Source organism: Diadema antillarum, unplaced genomic scaffold (assembly GCF_040938485.1).
Source record: "Diadema antillarum isolate AM-2024a unplaced genomic scaffold, OU_Dant_1.0 scf00000209, whole genome shotgun sequence".
Taxonomy (NCBI): Eukaryota; Metazoa; Echinodermata; class Echinoidea; order Diadematoida; family Diadematidae; genus Diadema; species Diadema antillarum.
In genome coordinates, this window is record NW_027271098.1 from 238,056 (window position 1) to 259,769 (window position 21,714).

Consider the following 21,714-nt stretch of genomic DNA (forward strand, 5'->3'; position numbering starts at 1 on the left):
ATGGTGTATTTTTTTGCTTGACAGTACACCTCTCAGAGGTATTCAAACACTGCACATTATCTCCTATGAGAAGAATACAGGAAGTGTGTCAGGTTACATGAGAAATACACTGCTCTGTACGATATGTGGTACTTCATGACATGATTCACACTCAAATTTTGCATGATACAAATGTATTTCATGTGAAGTTTAGATTATCACCCCAAATCCCGTGCCATTTTACAGTGTATTTTGTGGTGTATAATTTGTATTCTCATTAGGAATTACTGTGCAAAATACTGAGGTATTACACGTAAAAACGTGAATGCTTCTAAAAATTACTTGTAAAGTGACAGTGGGAGGGAATTATCTTCCTAGTGTGAAAAATCTGGCTTTACAAATGGGTGTGGAGAGAGCGAGACTGGATGAGCTGAAAGCTTCCCTGGGATGCCATATGGATTTTATGGGGATTAGCGAGGGTATGGATTAATGGCACCTATAGGTTATACATAATATTTCAAGGAAGTGTTAAATTAAACTGAATGTACAATTTGTATCATGAGTGTCTGATATGAATATGATGCTGGTATTTCCAGGGACATCATGCTGCGTAATCAATATAATGCAAATGGGACTGGATAGTTTCCTGTATTAGGTTGTAGACATCCAACATATGAAGATACAGTGTACGTTGGTCAGAAGTAAGGTGGGAATAGCACTAAAACATTCTATATTGTCAGTTTTCTTCATCATACCAGTACTAGTCTTAATGTTAACTTGATTTTGATAAAGTGTGCAAGTAATTGGTGTGTTTCTTTACTGGGAGATGTGTTCTTCTGCCTAATGCTACAATGTTTAGGGGATTAAAAAAAAGTGATTATGATTTTTCTGATTATCTTCCCATACATGCTATTTCTGTGTATTAATGCTAGCCATCACCTTTTGATACAAAAATGTATACTTGAACTTGAAGTACAAAATTTGTATGCAGCATCAATGTGTGAATGGGGGAATTGGAAAGTTTCATTGTGTAACATGCTAATCTGCATGAAGAGTTCATCATAAATTTAATTCGCATCCCCCCTCCCCCCCCCCCCCCCCCCCGAGTAAAGAAACCAGAGATAAAACATTGTTCTACTATTTAAATCCATCAACTGCTCGAGCATAGTGGAAACTAACAAAATATTAGAGTTTTAGAAATGATGTGTTTGTGCAAGGGTGTCATGCAGTTGTTTGTATTGGAACAGTTCAGTGAATATTTACATTGATTGTTTTAATAGATAAAGTGTATCAATTACAATGTAGATATTGAATATGTACTAGAAATAAAAATGTACAACAAATACATGTTGTATGCTAGAGCAAGTGTTTTAGAATGCTACATCTCCAAACTAGAAAACAATGTGATAGATTGAAAATTTGTAGTATTTTCCATAAGCTGAATTTATTTTAAATAGTACTTTAAAGGACAATTTGTAAATTTTGGACAACTGTATACTGTATTAAAATGATTTGGTTTGCCTGGTCTAGGTTTTAGAGGGGTGGTTTTGTAAATTTTCTATTAGCCACATCACAAGAATATCAGGTATGGTATCATAAAACTTCTTTTCCTCTCTCTTTATGCACCTGTATATTATTCTCCATAAATTGTTGTTTGAAATAAATCTTGACAAGATCAAAGATAATTTGAGTTTCAGGAAGTATCATTTGTTCCTCCTTGCAAGCACTCTGTAAATTTAAATAATTGTGGAAAAGTGTTATGTCTCTCTTACACCTGCCTGCATTAACAGTTTTTGTAACAGTTCTGTTTTAGTGTAAAAACAACTAGATATCTCTATTAAAGTGTTCTACCACCAAGAAAAGGCCAAAAGATTTGCCTGATTATAATTATAAGCTTTTACTTTTGTTTGTAATGCAGCATATCATTCAGTAGCTTTAGTAGTGAATTAATGCCAGCCATATTTTCCACTTTATTGTTTTAGTTTCTACACCATTTAAAAGACTTGCCAATGTTCATACAATTTGATATTTCATTCCAGGTATACCCCTCTGTTGATAACATGTATGTCCGGTACATAGTAGTCTCATGAATTTTAAAAAAATTGCCAGTTATTGTGTCCAATGTATTTTTTTGAATAAAATCATTTAGATTAATGGAATTAATGTACATGCATGAAGATATGGGGTCATAGAAGCTGAGCACTTGCTGAATGTATGCTATGGAAATATGCAACAAGTTTGTCTCATATATATGTTTCATTTTGTGAGAGGCATTATCCCGGAGCTGTAATCATATGGATGTATTTCACTCTACTGTCATGGAAATTCAACTTGATCCCCTTTGCAGTAGCCTAGTTTTTTGTCTTGTTTTTTTCTTTCTTGGAGATTGGTTTGTTGGGAATCTGTTTGTTGAGAAGCAAGAGGCGTGGGAGGTTTCCGCGGTAGAGGTTTCGGCGCCATCTCATTACTTGCGGAGATGGGAACGTTGGGCACATCTGCGACATGTAGGTCAGAGGATAGATGAACAACCTTCAAATCCACATCTCTCTCTACCTCTATGTCTCTCTCTCTTTCCTTCTGTCTGTCTGTCTGTCTCTCCCTCACACACACACACACACACACACACACACACCCACCCATCCCCACCCATGCACATTACTCAATGGGTGAAATTTGTGAGTACGAAGAAGAACATGCATACCTCAAAGCATTGAATGATTATTGGAAATCCAATAACACAGAGATGGCTTGTGTTGTGTAAGTGGAGTGTTTTGTGACGTGTGTATTCCCTAATCCATCAGCGATAGATGATTTGTTTTTTTTTTAATGTTAAAGTATTTTGTTCGTTGAGTTGATGTAAGTTGCCATGGGTAAATTAATCAAGAAAGTTATCATCTCTGTCTGTGAATTAGTACCATCATGATTATCCCAAATAAAAGAAGATGTTGTGTATTTCATCACATGAATGTGAATGCCGTGACATGTATAGAAAATGATGGTATCCATTGTGGTATTTCTAACTCTCTACACCTTTTTAAGAACTTTGAGGCACACAAACATGAAATGAATAATACTGTAGAAATATAGTGATATCTTTGCCTGCCCCAAGACCAATGTATGGAAAATAATTTGTGTTGTACAATGAGAGACTGTGGTATTTTGTTATCTTTTGGTATATGAAAATAAAAGTACACAAATATTTTTTACTTGTTATGGTATCTACTGTATTTGATTCTGTGGAATTACAAAGAAGCGAAAGTCATTTTACCAAAATTACTCTCACGAAAATGTCCGCTTTTACAGTATCACATATGTGGCTACCATGCCTAACAGATATCTTGGCTGCTTGGTAGAAACAGAAATATGGCCTCTCTATACAGATGGCCACTATATACAGATGGCTGCTATAGACAGTCACTATATTCAAAGGTTTCACGGTAGTTGATACTGTGTTTCGTCTGGTCCTCAATGTTCACAATGTGACTGGGGAGCTTGTGTTGATTTTACATGTACCTGTGTCATTCTGATATCCACACTGGGGTCAGTTTGTCCCACACTCAGGCATACCATGTCGTGCATTGCTTCCCTGTGACTCATCTTCCCAAATTTTCTTCATTCTCTTCATTCCTGCAGATGTTCTGGAAGGTTACAATGGAACCATATTTGCCTATGGGCAAACATCCAGTGGAAAGACATTCACTATGGAGGTGAGAACATTTTTAGACGACGTGCTGTTTTTTACACCATGTTTGCAAAGCTGGCTTTGAGCGATGCCTCAAAAAAAGAAAAAAAGTCTGATGCATAAAGTGTTAATAAAACTGTTTCATCAGTCATAGGATCTACAACATTTGTAAAATGATATTTTAAAGTTGTACCTATATTCCCAAACATTGATTTGAGTCATAGTCACATTTGTATTGGTGGAGGTGATGCAGTCATCCTCTAACAAGTCTTTTGGTAGTCTTCTAGCAACCTAGCAACAAGGATTTTCAGGGGGAACTGGATTGTTACTAACTGAAATATTGACCCAAACCATGACATTGATTGTGTACAGACTTGATTTTTATTCTTAAGAAAAAAAAACACCCCAAACAAACAATTGTAATATCATGGTGCTGTAATGCCCTGTAAGAAATGGTCTTTGCACTGAGAGCAACATGCCGGATTATGCTTGACATTAGATAAACATTCCATTCTTTTTTGCTGTTATCATTTTGATATGGTATATTTATTGTATAACCTTTTCCCCTAGAATAGCATATTTTTGAGATGGCATATCTGTTTTATAACTTTTTTTGTTGTTGTCTAGAATTGCTTTCCCATTGATTGATGATTAATTTCTCTGTCAACAGAAATATTATCAATCTGCTTACTCTGTAGAGTGTCATAGCAGAGTACAGCAGTGTCATTCCCCTCCTCTATAGTGACTTTATTTTTGTTATTCAATTTCATGAAATTCTTCCGTCGAGATGCTTTCATTGCAACTGATTGACAAATTGCCTGCATCGACGTAAATAAGCACTGAATTGATCAGTGTTTTTAAAACACTGATCAATTTAGTGTTTATTTACGTCAATGCAGGGCAATTTGTCAATCAGTTGCAATTTATTTTTGTTATTGTCTTAAAGCACAGTCCAAATGTAAAATGAATCCTGCTTCTAAACTACCCTTTGTGAACCCCAACACCAAACATGCCATGTTGTCAGGCTCTTCCATTATTTGAATTGACTATTTGCTCCAGTTTGTGTCCTGTCAGTGCGATTCCACTCATGCTTCCAGGAGGTCTTTATTACTGCTCTCATCTCTCTTGCCAATATTACCTTGAGAGTACATCAGACTTGTGACCTTCCAACACAATATTAAATTTCTGTACACACTAGCTATGAAAGGCAGAAATTGACACACACGCACACCAAAAAAAAAAAAATGTTGTAGCAACCCACACACTCCTTCCCCCAATGTTGCTTATCTAACTGAAAATTAATAGTGTTTTTGTAATTGCAAATCAATTTCCGGTGTTTCTTTCTCTGTGATGGAAGAAGTTTTATTTTATTTTTTTTTTTGCACGCTATTACAAAAAAAAAAATGACTTATATGAATCAGCTTTTTGTATTAAGTACTGAATGTGAATATAGTTTTTATAGAGTATGTGTAAGAATTATTGTGATGAAACATAGGTACTTTTCAGGTACCAGGTGGATGCTACAGCGGTGTCAAAATTTTAAGACCCGACCAAAATAAAGTATTATTAATATTCAAATGGTGAACAATATTTCTTCGAAAGACAAGAAACCAGTAGAGGCTGTTTATCTGTAAAGCAAAGAGGATGTATGAGGATGAATTTCTTCAGAGGTCACATCAAATGTGGCTTCCCAGCCAGCTGGTAATAATTCAGAAGGGAGGAAAGGGGAGTGAATAGATACGTTCACATGACATTTGTAATCTTCGATGATTAACTTTTAGTTTTAAACTATGACAGGCATTCACACCACGACGCCTATTCTTAATGATTGAATTTTCGAGCAAGAGTCCCACAGAAGTATAAGAAATAGGCTACATACGCATGGCGCGAGTGATAACCCAATAATGTACACCGGCACGATAGTGTACAACGCGCACTGGAGGTTGATCTTGAAACTGAGGGGGAGTAGGGTTCACAAAGAAGTCATGCTAACTTTCGAGTTTAATTGACTAGTGTGTCCACATAATGCTAAACTATGAGTGGGCACCCCCTCATCTGATCATTGTGTGGATAGAACATAATTTGTAAAATGTGGCGTGGTTCTAATCTTTGAGACTGATGTTTAAGATTGCTATACAACTGCATCTTTATGAGGCTAAACTACGAATTATTATCATTGGAGATTAAAACTTTGAGCTAATCTTGAAGTTTAGGAACATGGTGTGAAAGTGACTAGTGAAAGTGGTATGAGGAAGGACTGCACAGATGATCTTCAGCAGTGAGATAGAAACACAGGGCATGTCTCTCATCAAGGTTGGACAGCTCTGTCTCCTGTGCATGACCTGGATGTCACATACAATGTACGTGTTGTTTTCACAGCAATGTGTCATGGCACATTATGTATTTGCGGATCGTATTAGACTGAGGCAAACCGTGTCTGGCTGAATGTTTGATTTCTTTGTGTATGTCTGTGACATGTGCGATTAAAACTACGAAGTCTCTGTTAGTGGCACAGAAATGTTTATATTCAAGCGTTCGCAGCATAATGGTGCTGGAGGCATTCCAATTTCAGATTGAAATTCATTCTTTGAGCCGGCCATCTCTGTTAGATGCTGAGGGTCAAAGTTCATGGAATGAAGGTTAAGTCAAGAATGCGATCTGGTTTTAAAGAAACAGTATAGAAAGCAACTATTTGATAACATTCCAATCAAAACAGGTTTCTGAGAATAATGTAAAGATATTTGCGATTTATCCACATACAGACATTTAAAGTAATACAGTAGAAGATAGATTGATAAGATTTCAGCAGGTGCATGAAGGCATTTGTACAAGAGACCTTCTTTTTTCTGATGATTGTTATGAAAACAAAATGCAGCTTTGAACTGTCTAATTAAATTCTTCAACAAAGCCAGAACAGTCTGTGCACATTGGCAGCTGCTGCTGTTTCTTTATGTGCCAATGCATATCATTTGACAGTGTTATATTCAAGGTTGGGATGATTTTAGTGTGCTCTGTCTACCTCTGCAGTGCTATTAAACCCATGAATAAAGTTTGATGTGCTCGATGAATAAAATTTGTTGAGTTTACTGTTTATCTTTCAATGAAAGGGATATTTCAAGTAGCAGTAATTTAATTGTTTCATATCCTATTACACAGAGAGGTAGAAGGATCTAAATGTGAATGTAAATGTTCTTTGCCTTCATCCTATCCCACATGGGACAATAGTATTATACATCTTCGTTTTTCTTTTCTTCCTCTTCAGTTCAACAAATCAGTTCAGATTGTATAATCTATTTGTCATGGGGGTGCAAACATATCAAGCCTTACTTGAAGCTGTGTAGCCCTTCTGTTTGCTATTACAGTGTTGAACATTGCTTCTGCCTGATCACATTGTCATATGTAGACAAAAGGGTTGTAAAACGGTATTCTGAGCAATCACATGATAATTTTCATGTTGATTCATGATTGACGATGATCAGAGAAACCAGTCAAGTCTGGACATTTCTTCTGTGCTGCAAAGTCAGTTACAACTGTAAATGGAGTGTGACAAAAGATATCTATAGAGCTTTGCTGCAATGACATCGCCCTCCCACTTCAATGATGTTGCCCTTTACGTAACCAAACCATATACAAAAAAATATATATATATGATCATGTGAAGTATTGTAAAACCAGACATTTTGCATGCATGAAGCTTCATGAATTTTGCAAGGAGCCACAATTTGTGAAAGTAAAATGCATGGGAAAGGTTTTGATTACGCAATGCATTGAATGCCAGTCAATTCGCAGAAGTTTCATGCAGTGAAAAAGGTACCTGGTTCCAATTAACAAAAGTGTTATGCTGCGAATGTTTCTGGTTATATAACTTATGAGCAGAAATATACAAGTTCGTATTTAAACAGAACAAGCTTCTATTCAGTCAAGGACTGCTTTTAATTACAATGTTAACCTTTTCTCCACCCCCCCCCCCCCTTCTCTCTCTTCTTCTGGCAGGGTATCATGGGCAACCCACAGTACATGGGTATCATTCCTCGCATCGTACAGGACATCTTCAATCACATCTACCAGATGGATGAGAGCTTGGAATTTCACATAAAGGTTGGTTCTTCCACACTTCCAATCCGTTTCAAAAACAAAGTTTCGATGGGAATGCACCAGGGGTCTTGTCTGTAATACAGTTGAGCTGTATGAGTTACTGAAACTGACACAGGTAGTAGTTCTCAATGGGAAATTCTATCCTGATATTGTGTTACTCTGACGTATGGAGCAAAAAAAATCAGGGAAGAGAGTCAGTGGAAATTTGGGGGAAATATTCAGACTCACACAGAAAAGTTTGAAGTGTTCAGTTTAGAGATAGACAAATTGACAGCTGTTTATGGTTTAAGTATTTGTTTTCTATGTATATCAATTACACTAATTTTAATTTTTCTCAAATATGTGGGCACAGACAGAACCTTACCCATGAAAGAGGACATGCAAAAATGTATTACTCCTTATACAGCAAGAACAGATAGACATTTTTTCTTGGGAGAAAAATAACTTCATTATTCAGAATGATTCTAGTAGTTTTTAAAGGGATTGTACAGTTATGGTTGAGACCTAATATCAGGTTTCTAACAATTTTTGGTGAGATAATGAGAAACCTCTTATAAAGTGTGAAAGAGCATGTAATTCTATGAGGAATTCAACGTTTATTTGATGAAAATTGGTTTTGAAATGGCTGAGATATCAAAAAAGAGCGATTCTAATAAAGTGTGGGACCCACACTTTGTCGCGATCGCTTTGTTTTACTTTGTTTTTTGATGTTTCAGTCATTCCAAACCCGAACTTCGTCAAATAAACTTTGAATTCCTCTTAAAATGGTATGTTCTGTACTATATCATAAGTGTTTTCTTGGTATCTCGCAAAAAGTTAAAAACCCAATTCTCATCTCCACCAAAACTGTACTATCCCTTTAACTTTTTGTGTACAAGCCTTGTACAGGTCTGTTGTTTCCCCCATTTTGCCACTGATCTACTGCTGTGATTTTTTGTCTTTCATACACACACACAAAAACGATTCTGTCCTGATGTATCATTCAGGATAGATAGAAACCGGGATCCATGTTTCATAAAGCACAAGTTTCACAACTTCAGCAGTGTGCAATACGTGCAGTGAAGTCAAAGTGAAACTTATAATAAAAGCAAACCTCCTTCGAAACAGGCTCCATGAAGAACAACTGTTCCAGGGGATAAAGCCATTGTGAGGATATTGTGGTATGACAGTGAGAAATGTCACAGTCAACAGTATAAATTGTGACAAATATTTGATACCTCCGTCTCTCGAAATGTGTACTCGGTGATATTTTTAGCAAGCAGAATCCCAGCACGTTGTAGTCCACGAGGGTCGTGATCCCCTATGATGTAAAGAACCATGGCAGGCCTTCGAAAGGTAGCATTTACTCATCCTGGCTCAAAATGAGGACTCGTCTGATAAAAATCCACAACGCAAGATCCTTCTATCATCAGAATCCAACAGGCACTCAAGAAAAGAAAAGAAAAGTCCTGCATTATTGTATGTTGGACAACTATTCCCTAATATGTACATGTATTTAGGACAAAAAATTGTGTTGAGTTTAATTTTTTGTGTTCCTTTTACAACCCTGAAAATCAGATTCCTTTCATAAGCTGGCATATTGTAGAGGTAGGTAGTTCAGACCTTTTCTCAGAATAACAAAACTGGGAACTTCTTTATGATAGAGTGGGAATAAGTACAGTCTAACCTGTCTATAGCGGCCACCCAAGGGAGACGAAAGAGTGGCCGTCATAGACAGGTTCTACAACATGCTTTTTCTCTTGGAGGGAATTGTGTTTAGTGGTTGTATACAGCAGATGGCCGCTGTAGGCAGGTGATCGCTATTGACAGGTTTGACTGTGCTATAGACTTCCAGTGAATTTATCAAGACCCCCAAAATTCCAGCTATTATTCTCGGTGCAAAGGGGGAATGTTTTCTAAAGTGACATGGGGTTTGTTTTTCACTTCTTTCTTAAAAACTCAGAGGTATGTTACTGTAAGATTTCATCCATGATCTTGAGAGACGCCATTCTTCAACTATGCCAAATTTCATGACATTTTCAAGAGGGATATAGGCCTACAGTGTATAACCTTCAAAGTAGAAATTTTGGGTACCCAGTATATGTTGCCGCAAAATTCTGAGGCAGTGCTGTTGAAGATGCAGTCAATATTACTCTTTTTAATGCCTCATAGGGAATTTTGTTAGAGCATGTGACATACATTGTACTGGTAGAAGCTGTAACTGCAAGTACTCACAAGAGATGACTACAACCCTCAGAGGGCTGTTGTTGTGTGAGGTGTTAGAGTGCCAATAATGATATAACGATGATGAGTCCCATGTAGATTGATACTGTGTGTGCAGGATGAGAAAGGCTGACGTCATTTAATGGGTCAGGGAGCTCATAAATGGCCGAGGGTTCATCGCACTTATATCCAAACTTCTCCTCAGGGGGTATACTCTGTGACAATTTCACCCCGGTGCATGTTCATTGAGATGAGCTTTTATACTGGCCGCAAAGAAAGCGGCAGTAAGAAGCGTGACATGAGTCACAAAGATGTCAAAATTGGCTTGTCAGCGGATTGTAAAGATACATGCAAACATGCTGATTGGGAGATAAGCAGTAGATTGTGTACATGGGAGGCACAACTTTGCCCCATGCTATCACGAAGGGAATGTAAATGTATCGATCTTTAAAGACATGAACTGCAGTGTTCTCCTGTACAACTACTATTTGCAATCCAAGATCGTGTCTCTCTTCTCTTCCCTGAGGGATACACCTGTATAATGTAATTGATATTCATAGCATAGCAATAGTGTCTCAAATTCTATATTTTGCTGTGGCAGCCAAGATGTTTATATTTTAGAATAAGTGCCTTGGGATGGTTTTTGTTGTTTTATCTTACCTCAATCTGAAAAATGTCACATAGAGAATAGAAGATTTTCTGCAGCGTGAATCCCTTTAGGCTGTGTAAAAGGCACATACTCTGTCTTTAGATTTTACATAAAGCTTGCCTGCAATGTAATAGCAGTATTGTATTGTAGCATGCTAGCCAGGATCAAATTCAAACACATTGTGTCATTTCTTTTTAAATCTTTGTTATCATGTACGCGAAATCTTGACAGATTTCCCATATCCATCAAGTTACATAACATTCAAAAATAAAAAGATTGGACTAAATTACACCTGTCTCTTTCTCTCTTTCTTTCTTCTGCTCTTTTCCATCACCTGTACATTGCATTGTTTGTGTATTGTCTTTGACACTGCCCCCTTGACTTAACATGCACATCAGGCATCAATTATGTAATGGAGTCAATCCATCAACCTGTGGCTATTTCCTGCTTATAATCCCACATTGTGCTAATGGTCATCTTCCTTTGATTCTCCATAAGAACACCTGCTGCTGTTTTTGTGTGTACCTCTAATGGTTCACGGTCATGGACTGGTTTAATAAAAAAATTACAGCTTTGTAGCAGTATTGAAAATAAGTACTGCAAAAAAAAAAATGACATAAAAATGTGTCATTTAAAGTCTTCAATAAACTAAATCTGATAGGCATTTACTCCAATATCTCCTTTGCTCAAGATATTTTCATCTTTTCTTTCTCAAAAGCTAAAGAGCTACAATTTCATTTCATCTTGATTCCAAAATGTTGTCTATGATTCAGTTTGAATGCAAGTCATCAGTTGGCTTTCCTAATGACAACCGACAACAGGTTTGTAATAATTTGTAATGTATCAACCCACTTTCGTAGGTAGGATGAATTAAAGGCGCATAGTCGCGGTAGTGTAGAGGGCAGTGTTGATGGTACTGCCGATCACGGTTAGCATTGATACGAAGATTGCCGAAGTTGAGCTGTCATCAAGAGTAAAGCGCGTAGGTGTTGCTAAGTAACGTTGCTTTCGTTGTCTTCTGTGCGTATCACGCAGTCTGTAGTAATGCCAGGGTGTGTGCATAAGTGCTTCGTATTATGACATCACAAAAGAAGTTTGCTAAAGCTGTCACCCCCCACAGCCGAATCATGAACCGAACTGTGATCGGACCACTGACTACATTGGATCGGACTTCTTCGGACTTGGAGAAATGGGTCACAGCGTAAGCGCTAAAGAAGAGTCGATAGCGTAGGTCTCTATAGGAAACTTGCACCGTGCACCCGCGTACGCATTTGACTAAACCACTGGGACCATGTGCCTTTAAAGCAACCATCGTTCACACAAACCAGTGATTTATGTACAAGCTATTCACAAGGAGAGGGAGATTGTGGAACATAGTGCATTCTTCCTCATGATAATTGTTACATACAAATTGTATGCTGTAGGTGTGCACTCAATCATATTGATTTGGTATGCATTAATCCTATAGCTGCACTTCAAGCACAACATGCTTCACATGTTGAGTAAGTACATCGTGAGGTGTGGCTGTCCCAGACTAAAATATGTTGCATTTCTTGGCAAGGTTTTGTTAGACAACCATAAAGAGGTGTGTTTCTGGCTGACAGACCTCTAGTTTTCTGTGGCATCCTAGGGAATGTAACTCCTGCTGCTGCTCATTCTAGTACATCATGTCCTTTCTCTAATGATATCCCTTCCACATTTTTTTTTCCAGATAGCATTCAAGCTTTCCATTGGAAGAGTTAATTGTTAAATCAGAGGACTACATCTTTCATAGAGGAACATGATTTGTCTTTACTCAAAATATTGGAATTCATAATGAATGTGTGGTCTACTGAAGATGTAGACATTTATTTGTGATGATACATATATATCTTATCTACACCCGCTACCAAACCTTTTGTTCAAACTACTAGTAATTCCTTTCATAGCCCCCAATTAAAAAATAGAATAACAAAACGTGAGAATAGATAACAACTCAAAACAAGAGGATTTTCATTATCCTTTTTAAAGCTTTTAAGTTGGTTATTAAAAGTCAGATGATAATTTTCATCCTATGATTATGGACTAGATTGGTATCATTAAATGCTGAGGGCTATCTTTCCTGCTAATCTGTACTATGTTTTGATTGCTGATTGACACACACTGTAAAATGCTTTCTTTGATGGTCAACACACATGGCTGGAAACTAATTGCCAATTAATAGAGATTAGTTAATCTTCCCTTATCCCAATTGTGTCACCATGGCCTTCCTGTTGGATTAAAGCACATTGCTACTCCTGAATGGGCTTAACATAAGCTATTAAGTGCCAAGGCAAATAAGGAGGTTAATAAAGCATGTATCAGTTTTATGAGAGGGACATAGATTTCCATGGAACAGAGTATTTTTTTTCCTCTTTCGGCAGTGAAGAGTTCCTGTCCATACTTCAGGTGCTGATTACAGACAGGGTGTACTACCCATGAACTCTTTCCTTTCCTCTCGGTAATGAATGCCATGTGCAGTGAGTGATGCTGATGGCCAAGAAAAGATACAGCGACTGCAGACACCCAGCAATAAGGCATAATGAGGTAATGGGGAGATCTCTTCCTGGGAAACGCGCTGACGGCCAGCTGTCTGTGTTCTGTCACTGGGGAATGGGAGCAGGCGTGTGTTGGGGGTAACTAGGAGGTGGGTTATACTTCAGGCAGAGATCCAAGCGCATGACATCCAGACATCAGTGGGCATTGTGCAGAATCTAGGGTGGAGATGAATAGCGCTGCATTCCCCAATAGTAAAGAACCCTACACTTGCTAAGCATTGTGGGAAGTATGATATAGAGGAAGTACATAGAGTCAAAGCACTTGATGGGGAAGGCCACATGAACTTTAAATTTACAAGGGAGGGGGAAAAAGCCCACCAAACTATTAAATGATTCTAATATGTATGTCTAATGTTTAAATGAGAAAGTTGAGGCTGTCAGTTGGAGACAAAGGATACTCTCTAAAAAAAAATCGAGTGAAAATATTCACTCCTAAAAGAGTGAATATTAAAAAGAGTGAATTTAGAGTGAAAATGGAGTGAATTTTGAGTGAAAATGTTCATTTTCACTCGTTTTAGAGTGACCTCAGGGATCACTCCAAAATCTTCGAGTGATCCCTGAGGTCACTCCAAAATGAGTGAAAATGAACATTTTCACTCAAAATTCACCCCAATTTCACTCAAAATTCACTCTTTTTTGTATTCACTCTTTTAAGAGTGAATATTTTCACTCGATTTTTTTTAGAGAGTACTGAAAAGCTGCTCAGGAAAAATGAAGTCATGTGAAATGACTGATATTCATGTCTGCAAGGAAATAGTTGCTGCCTCAAAAAGGTCCCATGAACTCATAGAGGCTTGGAAGGCATTGAGATATATACTCTGTTTTTTTGATCTATTATCATTATTGTTATCATTATTATTGTTATTATCATCATCATCATGTAATTCATTGAAGAGTCTCCCTGCTATGTGTGGAAGTTCTGGTCTTGCTTTTGCCTGTAGTAATAGCTCATGAAAAATAGTGAATCAAGACCATTGATTCCCCTAGCAGCTCTAATATCACAGAAACATGGAATTGGGATTTTGAGCAGTGATACACACTCATGCTCAAGTTTATTGTTTCCAGAGTGTGCCTTGCCAAAAGAAGAAGAAGAAAAATTATATGTGCACAAGTTCAAGTTATGAGAAACATCGCTTCCTACTAAAAGGGACTGTACAGTACTGGTTGAGGTGGGTATTCATGTTTTGAACATTCCTAAGTGAGATAATGAGAAACCTCTTATGAAATATGAAAGAGCATGTAATTTTAAGAAGGATTCAACATTTATTTAATGAAAATTGGTTTTCAAATAGCTGAGATATCAAAAAAAAAAGTGATGATAATAAAAGGCGACAGGCCACACCTTTTATTAGGATCTCTTTGTTTCACCATGTTTTTGGATATCTCAGCCATTTCAAAACCGATTTTCATAAAATAAACTTTTGATACCCCTTAGAATTGCATGCTCTCTGACATCTCATAGAGTGGTTTCTGAATATCTCGCAAAACATTAAAAGCTAAATCCTCACCTCGACCAGAACTGTACGCATCCTTTAATATTGTATTGACCGATACTGACTGTGCCATAAAGTGTGAAATATAATTCATCTTAGTGGCACTGTATGTTGGTTGGCATTTTTTTCCCTAACGGTGTTTCATATTGTATGAGCCAAATTTTGTTTAGGGAGAAACTGTTCCAATGAGTGGCTGAAGTTGAGGACCCAACTTGTACGATTGTAGTTGGGAGGAATTTGCCATTCATATATTTACATTGTGGAGTGGCATTCAGCCATATGGCTCATATACAATACTATAGTTTTCATGAATTAAGTTTTTATGAATTTGCTTTTTTTCAAATACTTGTATATGGCGCATTTATATCAAAGTGGGGTGGGGGGGGGTGAATTGATGGGGGTTGGGAAGCAGTCCATGTTCTTCTCGTCTATCAGTTTGCCACCTGATGTGCTGCCAAGGGGAAGTGATTCAATAGGCATTATTGTTTGGCTATGTGGTCATCACTTTCCTTAGTGATTGTAGTCTACATTTGTAGGTTGACAAGTATTCAAAGAACAATGCAGGTCACGTGTTGGCTGTATTCATGTAGCATTGCCAGGATGTGTACTGCAAGATTTGAAACTCATGTTTGGTGAGCTTCAAGATGGGCCAAGTTCAGTGAACTTTTAATACAAGTTGATACTTTTTTCTGCTTTATTTAGAAGGCCTGCCTCCTGAATATTTTTTTTGTTTCAGACATATTCCATAGTTTTGGCAGTTACAGCCTGTCTACATTATGGTATACGCGATCTGAAATGGCAGCACAATCCACCATTACTGCGGTGCTCCACACGTATGACAAATGCATGATGTAGATATCGCTGCATAGCATGGCTGGCTCGTGGGACACCACTATAATGTTACATGCAAATCAATCCTCAGATCGGTGTATGAGTAATCTCTATATCTTGTGTAGAGGAGATTTTGCAATGACTTCTTGAAAAATGATGAATTTGCTGGGTTATAAAAATTCTTCAAAATATGGCTTGGTACAACTGTATGTACAATGGGTGACAGGTCTGGATTGCTGTAGCCAGACATTAATTTTTGGGCCCAGTGTTTTTTATGGAACATGCAGTGAGAAATGAGTAAACAGAGGGCTTTGTGAATGAAATGGAGGAAGTCATGTTAAGCAGGCTATGGTATAGCAAAGGGGGGGGGGGGGGAGAGTCAGTAATGAAGGCCATAATGTTAAGACGCGTGAAATTCTACTTTACTCTTAACTTGTGTCATTGTAATGATGACAGTGTACTAATGTGCTGTCAAAGAGACAAATAATCTCAGGGTCACCATTCTGGAGACATCATATCACAGACAAAAATCATTAAAATGAGCACAGATGTGAACTAGGGAAGCACTCTGAGAGCGCAGACCTCCGCCAAGCATGCAGCTCATTTCCACCTCTGATCTTGTTCTTCCATAGAGATCCATGTATCAGTGATTTCCACCCATGTGTACTTATAGCATTGTATGCTGAAAGTCGCTCGACTTCCCAATATACGTCATAAACCCTCAGCTGCACGGCGCGCCTCGCCCTAGTAGAAACTAGAGCACGCACTATAGTGCGCGCATGCAAACCTCAAATATGCGCCGCCTGACCTCCCAAGTTCATTGGCCCTACCTGCCAAAATATAAAAAATCCTTCATAAATTCCCCCAAAATTCTCGCATCACTACCAAAATTTAATCATCTCTTACTTGTATCATTCTTAACTTTTCCTGCAAGTTTCATCCAAATCCGTTAACTACTTTTTGAGTTATTTTGCACAAGGACAAACAAACACACAAACACTCAAACCAACGGTAACGAAAACATAACCTCCTCCATTGGCGGAGGTAACAATGCCATGACCTCTGTACCCTGTTAGCACCACAAACATTCCTGAAAATACTGACGATAATGGTATTAACGATTTGTCAAGTAGCACTACATGAGATCAATTGTACCCTTATTGGTATGGCTATTCAATGAACTTCACTTTGGATAGGAGTGTTTGGCTGCAATACAAGGAAGTCTATTGTATGCCATTGTGGTTTTCTGTGTTTGCATTATTTAATATTCACATTAATGTGAGTCCATACTTTTCACTCAGGTGTCATTATCTCTTTATCGCTACATGTGTAAACACTGTAGGGGCAAAATCTGAAATTCTGTACCATTATGACTAAGTCCAAATGTGTTGCCCTCTATAGTATTTCTCTTTTTTTTTTTGTATTCTCATGTTCTTTATGTGGTTTCACATCTCTTTATATTTCTATGTCATGCTTTAGCTGATTCTCGCCCTCTGTCACACGAGGGTGGTCTCTCCTTCGCAGGAAGACGCTTTGTTTGCCTCCAGGTACTCATATTAATTCATTCCCCCATTCTCTCGTATTCATCCCCACACAGGTTTCCTACTTTGAGATCTACATGGACAGAATTCGAGATCTTCTGGATGGTGAGTCATGCATGCCACTGCATAAATCAGTCATAAGACAAGGGGGGGGGGGGGGGGGGAATTACCGCTGTACTGAATATTGGATTCAGACATAACAGTCGCTGCATAATTGAATTTATGCTCCCCAAAAAGACGGGAAACATATAACAAATTTTGTACTTCAAATGGCATAAACATGATCTATCATAATTTCTTCAGCAGAAATAGTATGACATATCCAGAGCAGGAAAAGAAAACAAGGGGAAATGAAAGTCTTTTCTACTGTGCTGATACTGTTCTTGATAAGAGTTTGCTACATGACAATTATGTAATATTACTTGCAGAGTATATTGCAACAATTTATTAATTTTTTGTCTTTTTTTTTTCAAACTCATAAAAATCTGTTAAATACAAGTTTTAATGTGATATTACATAGCTGAAGGGATGTAAGTTTGGTCAGCTGTCAAAAGCATGTATGTCATGCATTGCACAACAAAGTATTGCAGTTACTTTTAGTTTGGGAACATAACAGAAAATATGATAAGTGAATATTATTCAATCCATTTAAGCATGAGACACTTTTACATACATGTAATATCAAACAGTGTACATGCAGTCTCCCTGATTTAGAAACTATTTGCCCACGATTGATTTTCCTGAAACAACCCAAATAGCACCAAGTTACTGGAGCTGAAACGTGTCAGGGTAGGAAAGACTGCGCCACTGTAACAAATGTTTTCAACACCTGTTACTGTCTAGAGCTGAGTCACACGCCAGAAACCTTCATTGTTGACCACTGCAGTAATTGTTTTACGTGTCGGCTCATCATTTGGGGCATCCATTGCTCTTGTATTCTGCGATAGCAGTGCAAAATTTTGGGTTTGCTTTCGTTTTTTTTTTCCTTGTCTTCAAAGCTGCAGCTGTGTAACTGCCTGTCACTCACAAATACAAGCAGTGGTATTAAAATGACAAAACTGTTCAGAGTTAAAGAAAATTGATCAAGAAGTTTAAGCGTTTGTTTGGTCTTTAATGTTAACTGTCCTATGGGGTTTACAATTAAAATGATATGGTCAGATCTCCTGGGCCCCATTTCATAAAAGACGTTAAGGATGTCAACTCTTGCTGGAATGGCAACTTCCAATAGCGACACCCAATCGGGAAGCTTGATTCTTGTTGTTAACATGACAATTGCCATTCCAGCAAGAGTTGCTATCGTATCAACTTTTTATGAAATGGGGCCCAGATTGTCTGTAAATTCTTGGTGCTTGTGTATGTTAATATCACCCCTTCCCGATGAAACAATGAGTGCAGATTTCTGAAATATAAACATTAGAACATACTCTAAGGAAAAATGTATACTGCACAAACATAGTGACACAACAGCAAAACAATTTTTTTTTCTAGAGTTTGATGAGAGCAGATAATTATAAAGACAATTTCTGACCATTGCAAAGATGGCAAATTATCTAAGATAGACTTTTGCTTTGATTTGCGCGAAGGCATTTTGAATAATGTCACACAAAGAAAGCATAATTGCATTCATAAAGCACATTTGCATGTCATCTCAGATGAAGAAGAAAAAGTATAATGCAAACTTTTTGATAACATTTGCAAAAAGAGAGTTATTTCACAGATCAAAAATAGTATCAATAAGGGGTGAAGAATGTCTGAAATATAACAAAATCAATTGAGACAATAGAAACAGATTGTCTAGACTGTAAATGCAAATCGCCTCAGGGCCCAGTGGGCTTGCTATTGATTCTAGGACTGATATCAACTGCAATTCAATAGTTATGCTGTGTGCTGAGCAAATGTTCCATCAATTGTGACTTTGGATACATTTATATCACAAGGTCTCCAGTAGGAGAGGATGATATTCCCACTATCTATACATCACCCTCATGTGACAGTGCATCTTGATTTGATGGACATGGTGACGTGTGACATAATACTGTACTATATTGACCTTATCAGGTTATTGTATGTCTCAAAATAGCCTCCGTGAAAGTACGGTAGTGAGAATTGATCGTAAATCAGACACACCATGCAATTGCCTCAGAGTTTTGTTCAGATTTTTTTATTTTTGATTTGGGTGCCCAATCCCTATGCACACCAGCACATTCACATATAAATCATGCACTATTTATATGACTTATTGGTGCTTGTTTTAGTGTGTTTGCACAAAGCTGTGAATATAATGGTTAGATGACAACTATTTCAGATGCCCAAAAGTCTCTTGCATTGAAGGCTTACAAATTTTTAGATAAAATTCTTTCAGTCTGCTGTTGATTGATGGTACAGCTACATACTTGTACAACAGTCCACCAGCACTGAATTATGACACTGTATTATCTGATTCTTTTTTTTTTCCTGTGGTCGCTCAGAGCAAACAGCATTATCTTACACGCTTCCTCTACCATTGTATCACACTTGAGACCTTTTACAGCATTCAGAGTTCTCATTCAGTGTTCTCATTCAGAGTTCTCATTCACTGTTCACATGCATGAAACTGTGACATACTTTCCATCATGAGCATCACGAATGATTGATACGAGGTTCACAATGGTACGCTCCATTGATACCGCCAGCTAACCAAATGAAAGCATCAAGCAAACATTTATTCTATCTTACTAAGAAAGGAAGTTTTTCATACAAAGTATTAAAAAAGGTGGAGTTTTTATTCCAGACAGCCAATATGTCACACAGTTTCAGGATGATCCACAGATGTTGTAACAAAATAATGTGTGAAAAGGATCGTGATATTGTGTGAAATGAATCGAGTGCCATCACTAGCGCACAACACATATCCCTTCATATAGGGTGCTCCAGAATCCTAGATTACTCACTGTTTGGATCTTCACCTTATTTTGGAACATTGAACCAAATTTTAGCCAAATTATCAGCAAGTTGGAGATACTATTCAATCATTTACAGGTTTCTAATTCTCGGCACCTCATCATTTATCGGCATTGCTCTTTACTATAGAATGTTGCCCGAAAGTCTCACCATATTGCTGTGACATGCTATAAACCACTCATGGGCTACCTTGCTGTAGTATGATCTATCAATATTACTCAATTGTTCCCCCCCCCCCCCAATGCTCTGTGCTGTTTTATTTCCTGTCTCAGGTGCATAGCCTGCATACACTCTGCGAACAGCATTGACAGATTTATACAGACTTGAAATAATAAATATATATACGTGTATAATTTGCACTCAAATAGGATCAGCAAGGCCCATAGAAACAATGTTGATCAATTAAAATCATGACTGTAGTTCATGATTTCTTGGGTAGTGAGAGGAGCTATATTTAAAAAGGGCAGAAATGCACTGATGAATAGCACAGGTCAGCAAATGAAGTAAGATCAAACCTGTGTCAATCATAGTTCAGTGCTAATACAATTTGCATGTTTTACAGGTTCTGATTTGTACGTACAACGTGTTCATATTGATTGGAGGGAAAAAAATTACATGATGTATATACCGTTAATAGCAATTGAAATTAAAATGCTAAATGCCCTCTGGAAATTGGTTACCATATCATATGCAGGTATCACATACCTAATGCATCCATCATTGAAGTATGGTGCATGCCCTAGGACTAGCTATGTGTGAAACTACACCCCATGGTATGATTTCTGCATCAATCATCAGCAGTCGAGGAAACAGAAAAATCCCTTATGGCAGCACTTATAAGACAGTCTTCGTCTCGGGAGAGGGAAACCCATGCGAGACGGATGGAGGGATAGAGTGTGGTGGGTGGGTGGTAGAACATTGCAAAGCCATTGTGAAGGGGAAGAGGATTTTCAAGAGGGGGATTGATAGAAATGTGGATAATGGATGACAAAAATTTGCTCCAAAGAAAAGGTCAGTCTGACATTTAGCTATGAAATAATCTCCCCCTCCTTTTTAAAAAAAATGGAAATAAAATGCATTGCAAATTTTAGGCGAAAAATGAAGCTTTGAGAAAATTTCACTCTGTGTTATTTAATTTATTTGCTCTTTTATGGACTATTGTTGAATTTATGAGGACTATGTAACAAGATGTGAAGTACATGTATCATCATGGACAGATGTCTAATGATGGATTAGAGAGTGGCTATACTGTAGACATGAAATGTGTTTTGAGACATGGTCTTTGTATGACAAAAACTTCGCCTCTTTCTTGTAGTGTCTCTGTTTCCATTTCAGGGGGTGGATGCCAGACAATGTGTGCAAAAAACAAAACAAAACCATGAAACGTGTAAATATTCTCACTATCCAAAAAAAGAATTAATCATACAGTATTGACTGGTCACAGCATATAATGAAAAGCATTCTGATCATTGGTTTGGGATTTTAGAAAGAATGTTGAGTTGATCAGCTGTGAAAAATGATGGAGAGTTCTGCTGCTGCCACGCCTCTGTCCAAATGTTTAGGTTGTCGGTCCACGGTGCCACAAAGTGCCCCCTTCCACCCAGGGAGACATCACCCATGCTGTAGCTCCAGGGGGAGAGATATTGTCCGTTGTCATGGAGACGCGCTCGTCATTTATCCAGTAGAATTGTTTTACCCTTCCAAAGCCCAAAGAGGACTTGATAGA

General features: G+C 37.7%; 1 protein-coding gene across 1 annotated transcript in view; it reads left to right on the forward strand.

The window, feature by feature from the left end:
* Window positions 1-21,714, forward strand: part of LOC139724247 (kinesin heavy chain) — a 75,484-nt gene that overhangs the window by 29,240 nt on the left and 24,530 nt on the right. Inside the window, exons 3-5 of the mRNA XM_071635391.1 lie at window positions 3,613-3,686; window positions 7,655-7,759; window positions 17,105-17,153. Coding sequence (XP_071491492.1) covers window positions 3,613-3,686; window positions 7,655-7,759; window positions 17,105-17,153 — 228 coding nt within the window. The remainder of the gene's footprint in view (window positions 1-3,612; window positions 3,687-7,654; window positions 7,760-17,104; window positions 17,154-21,714) is intronic.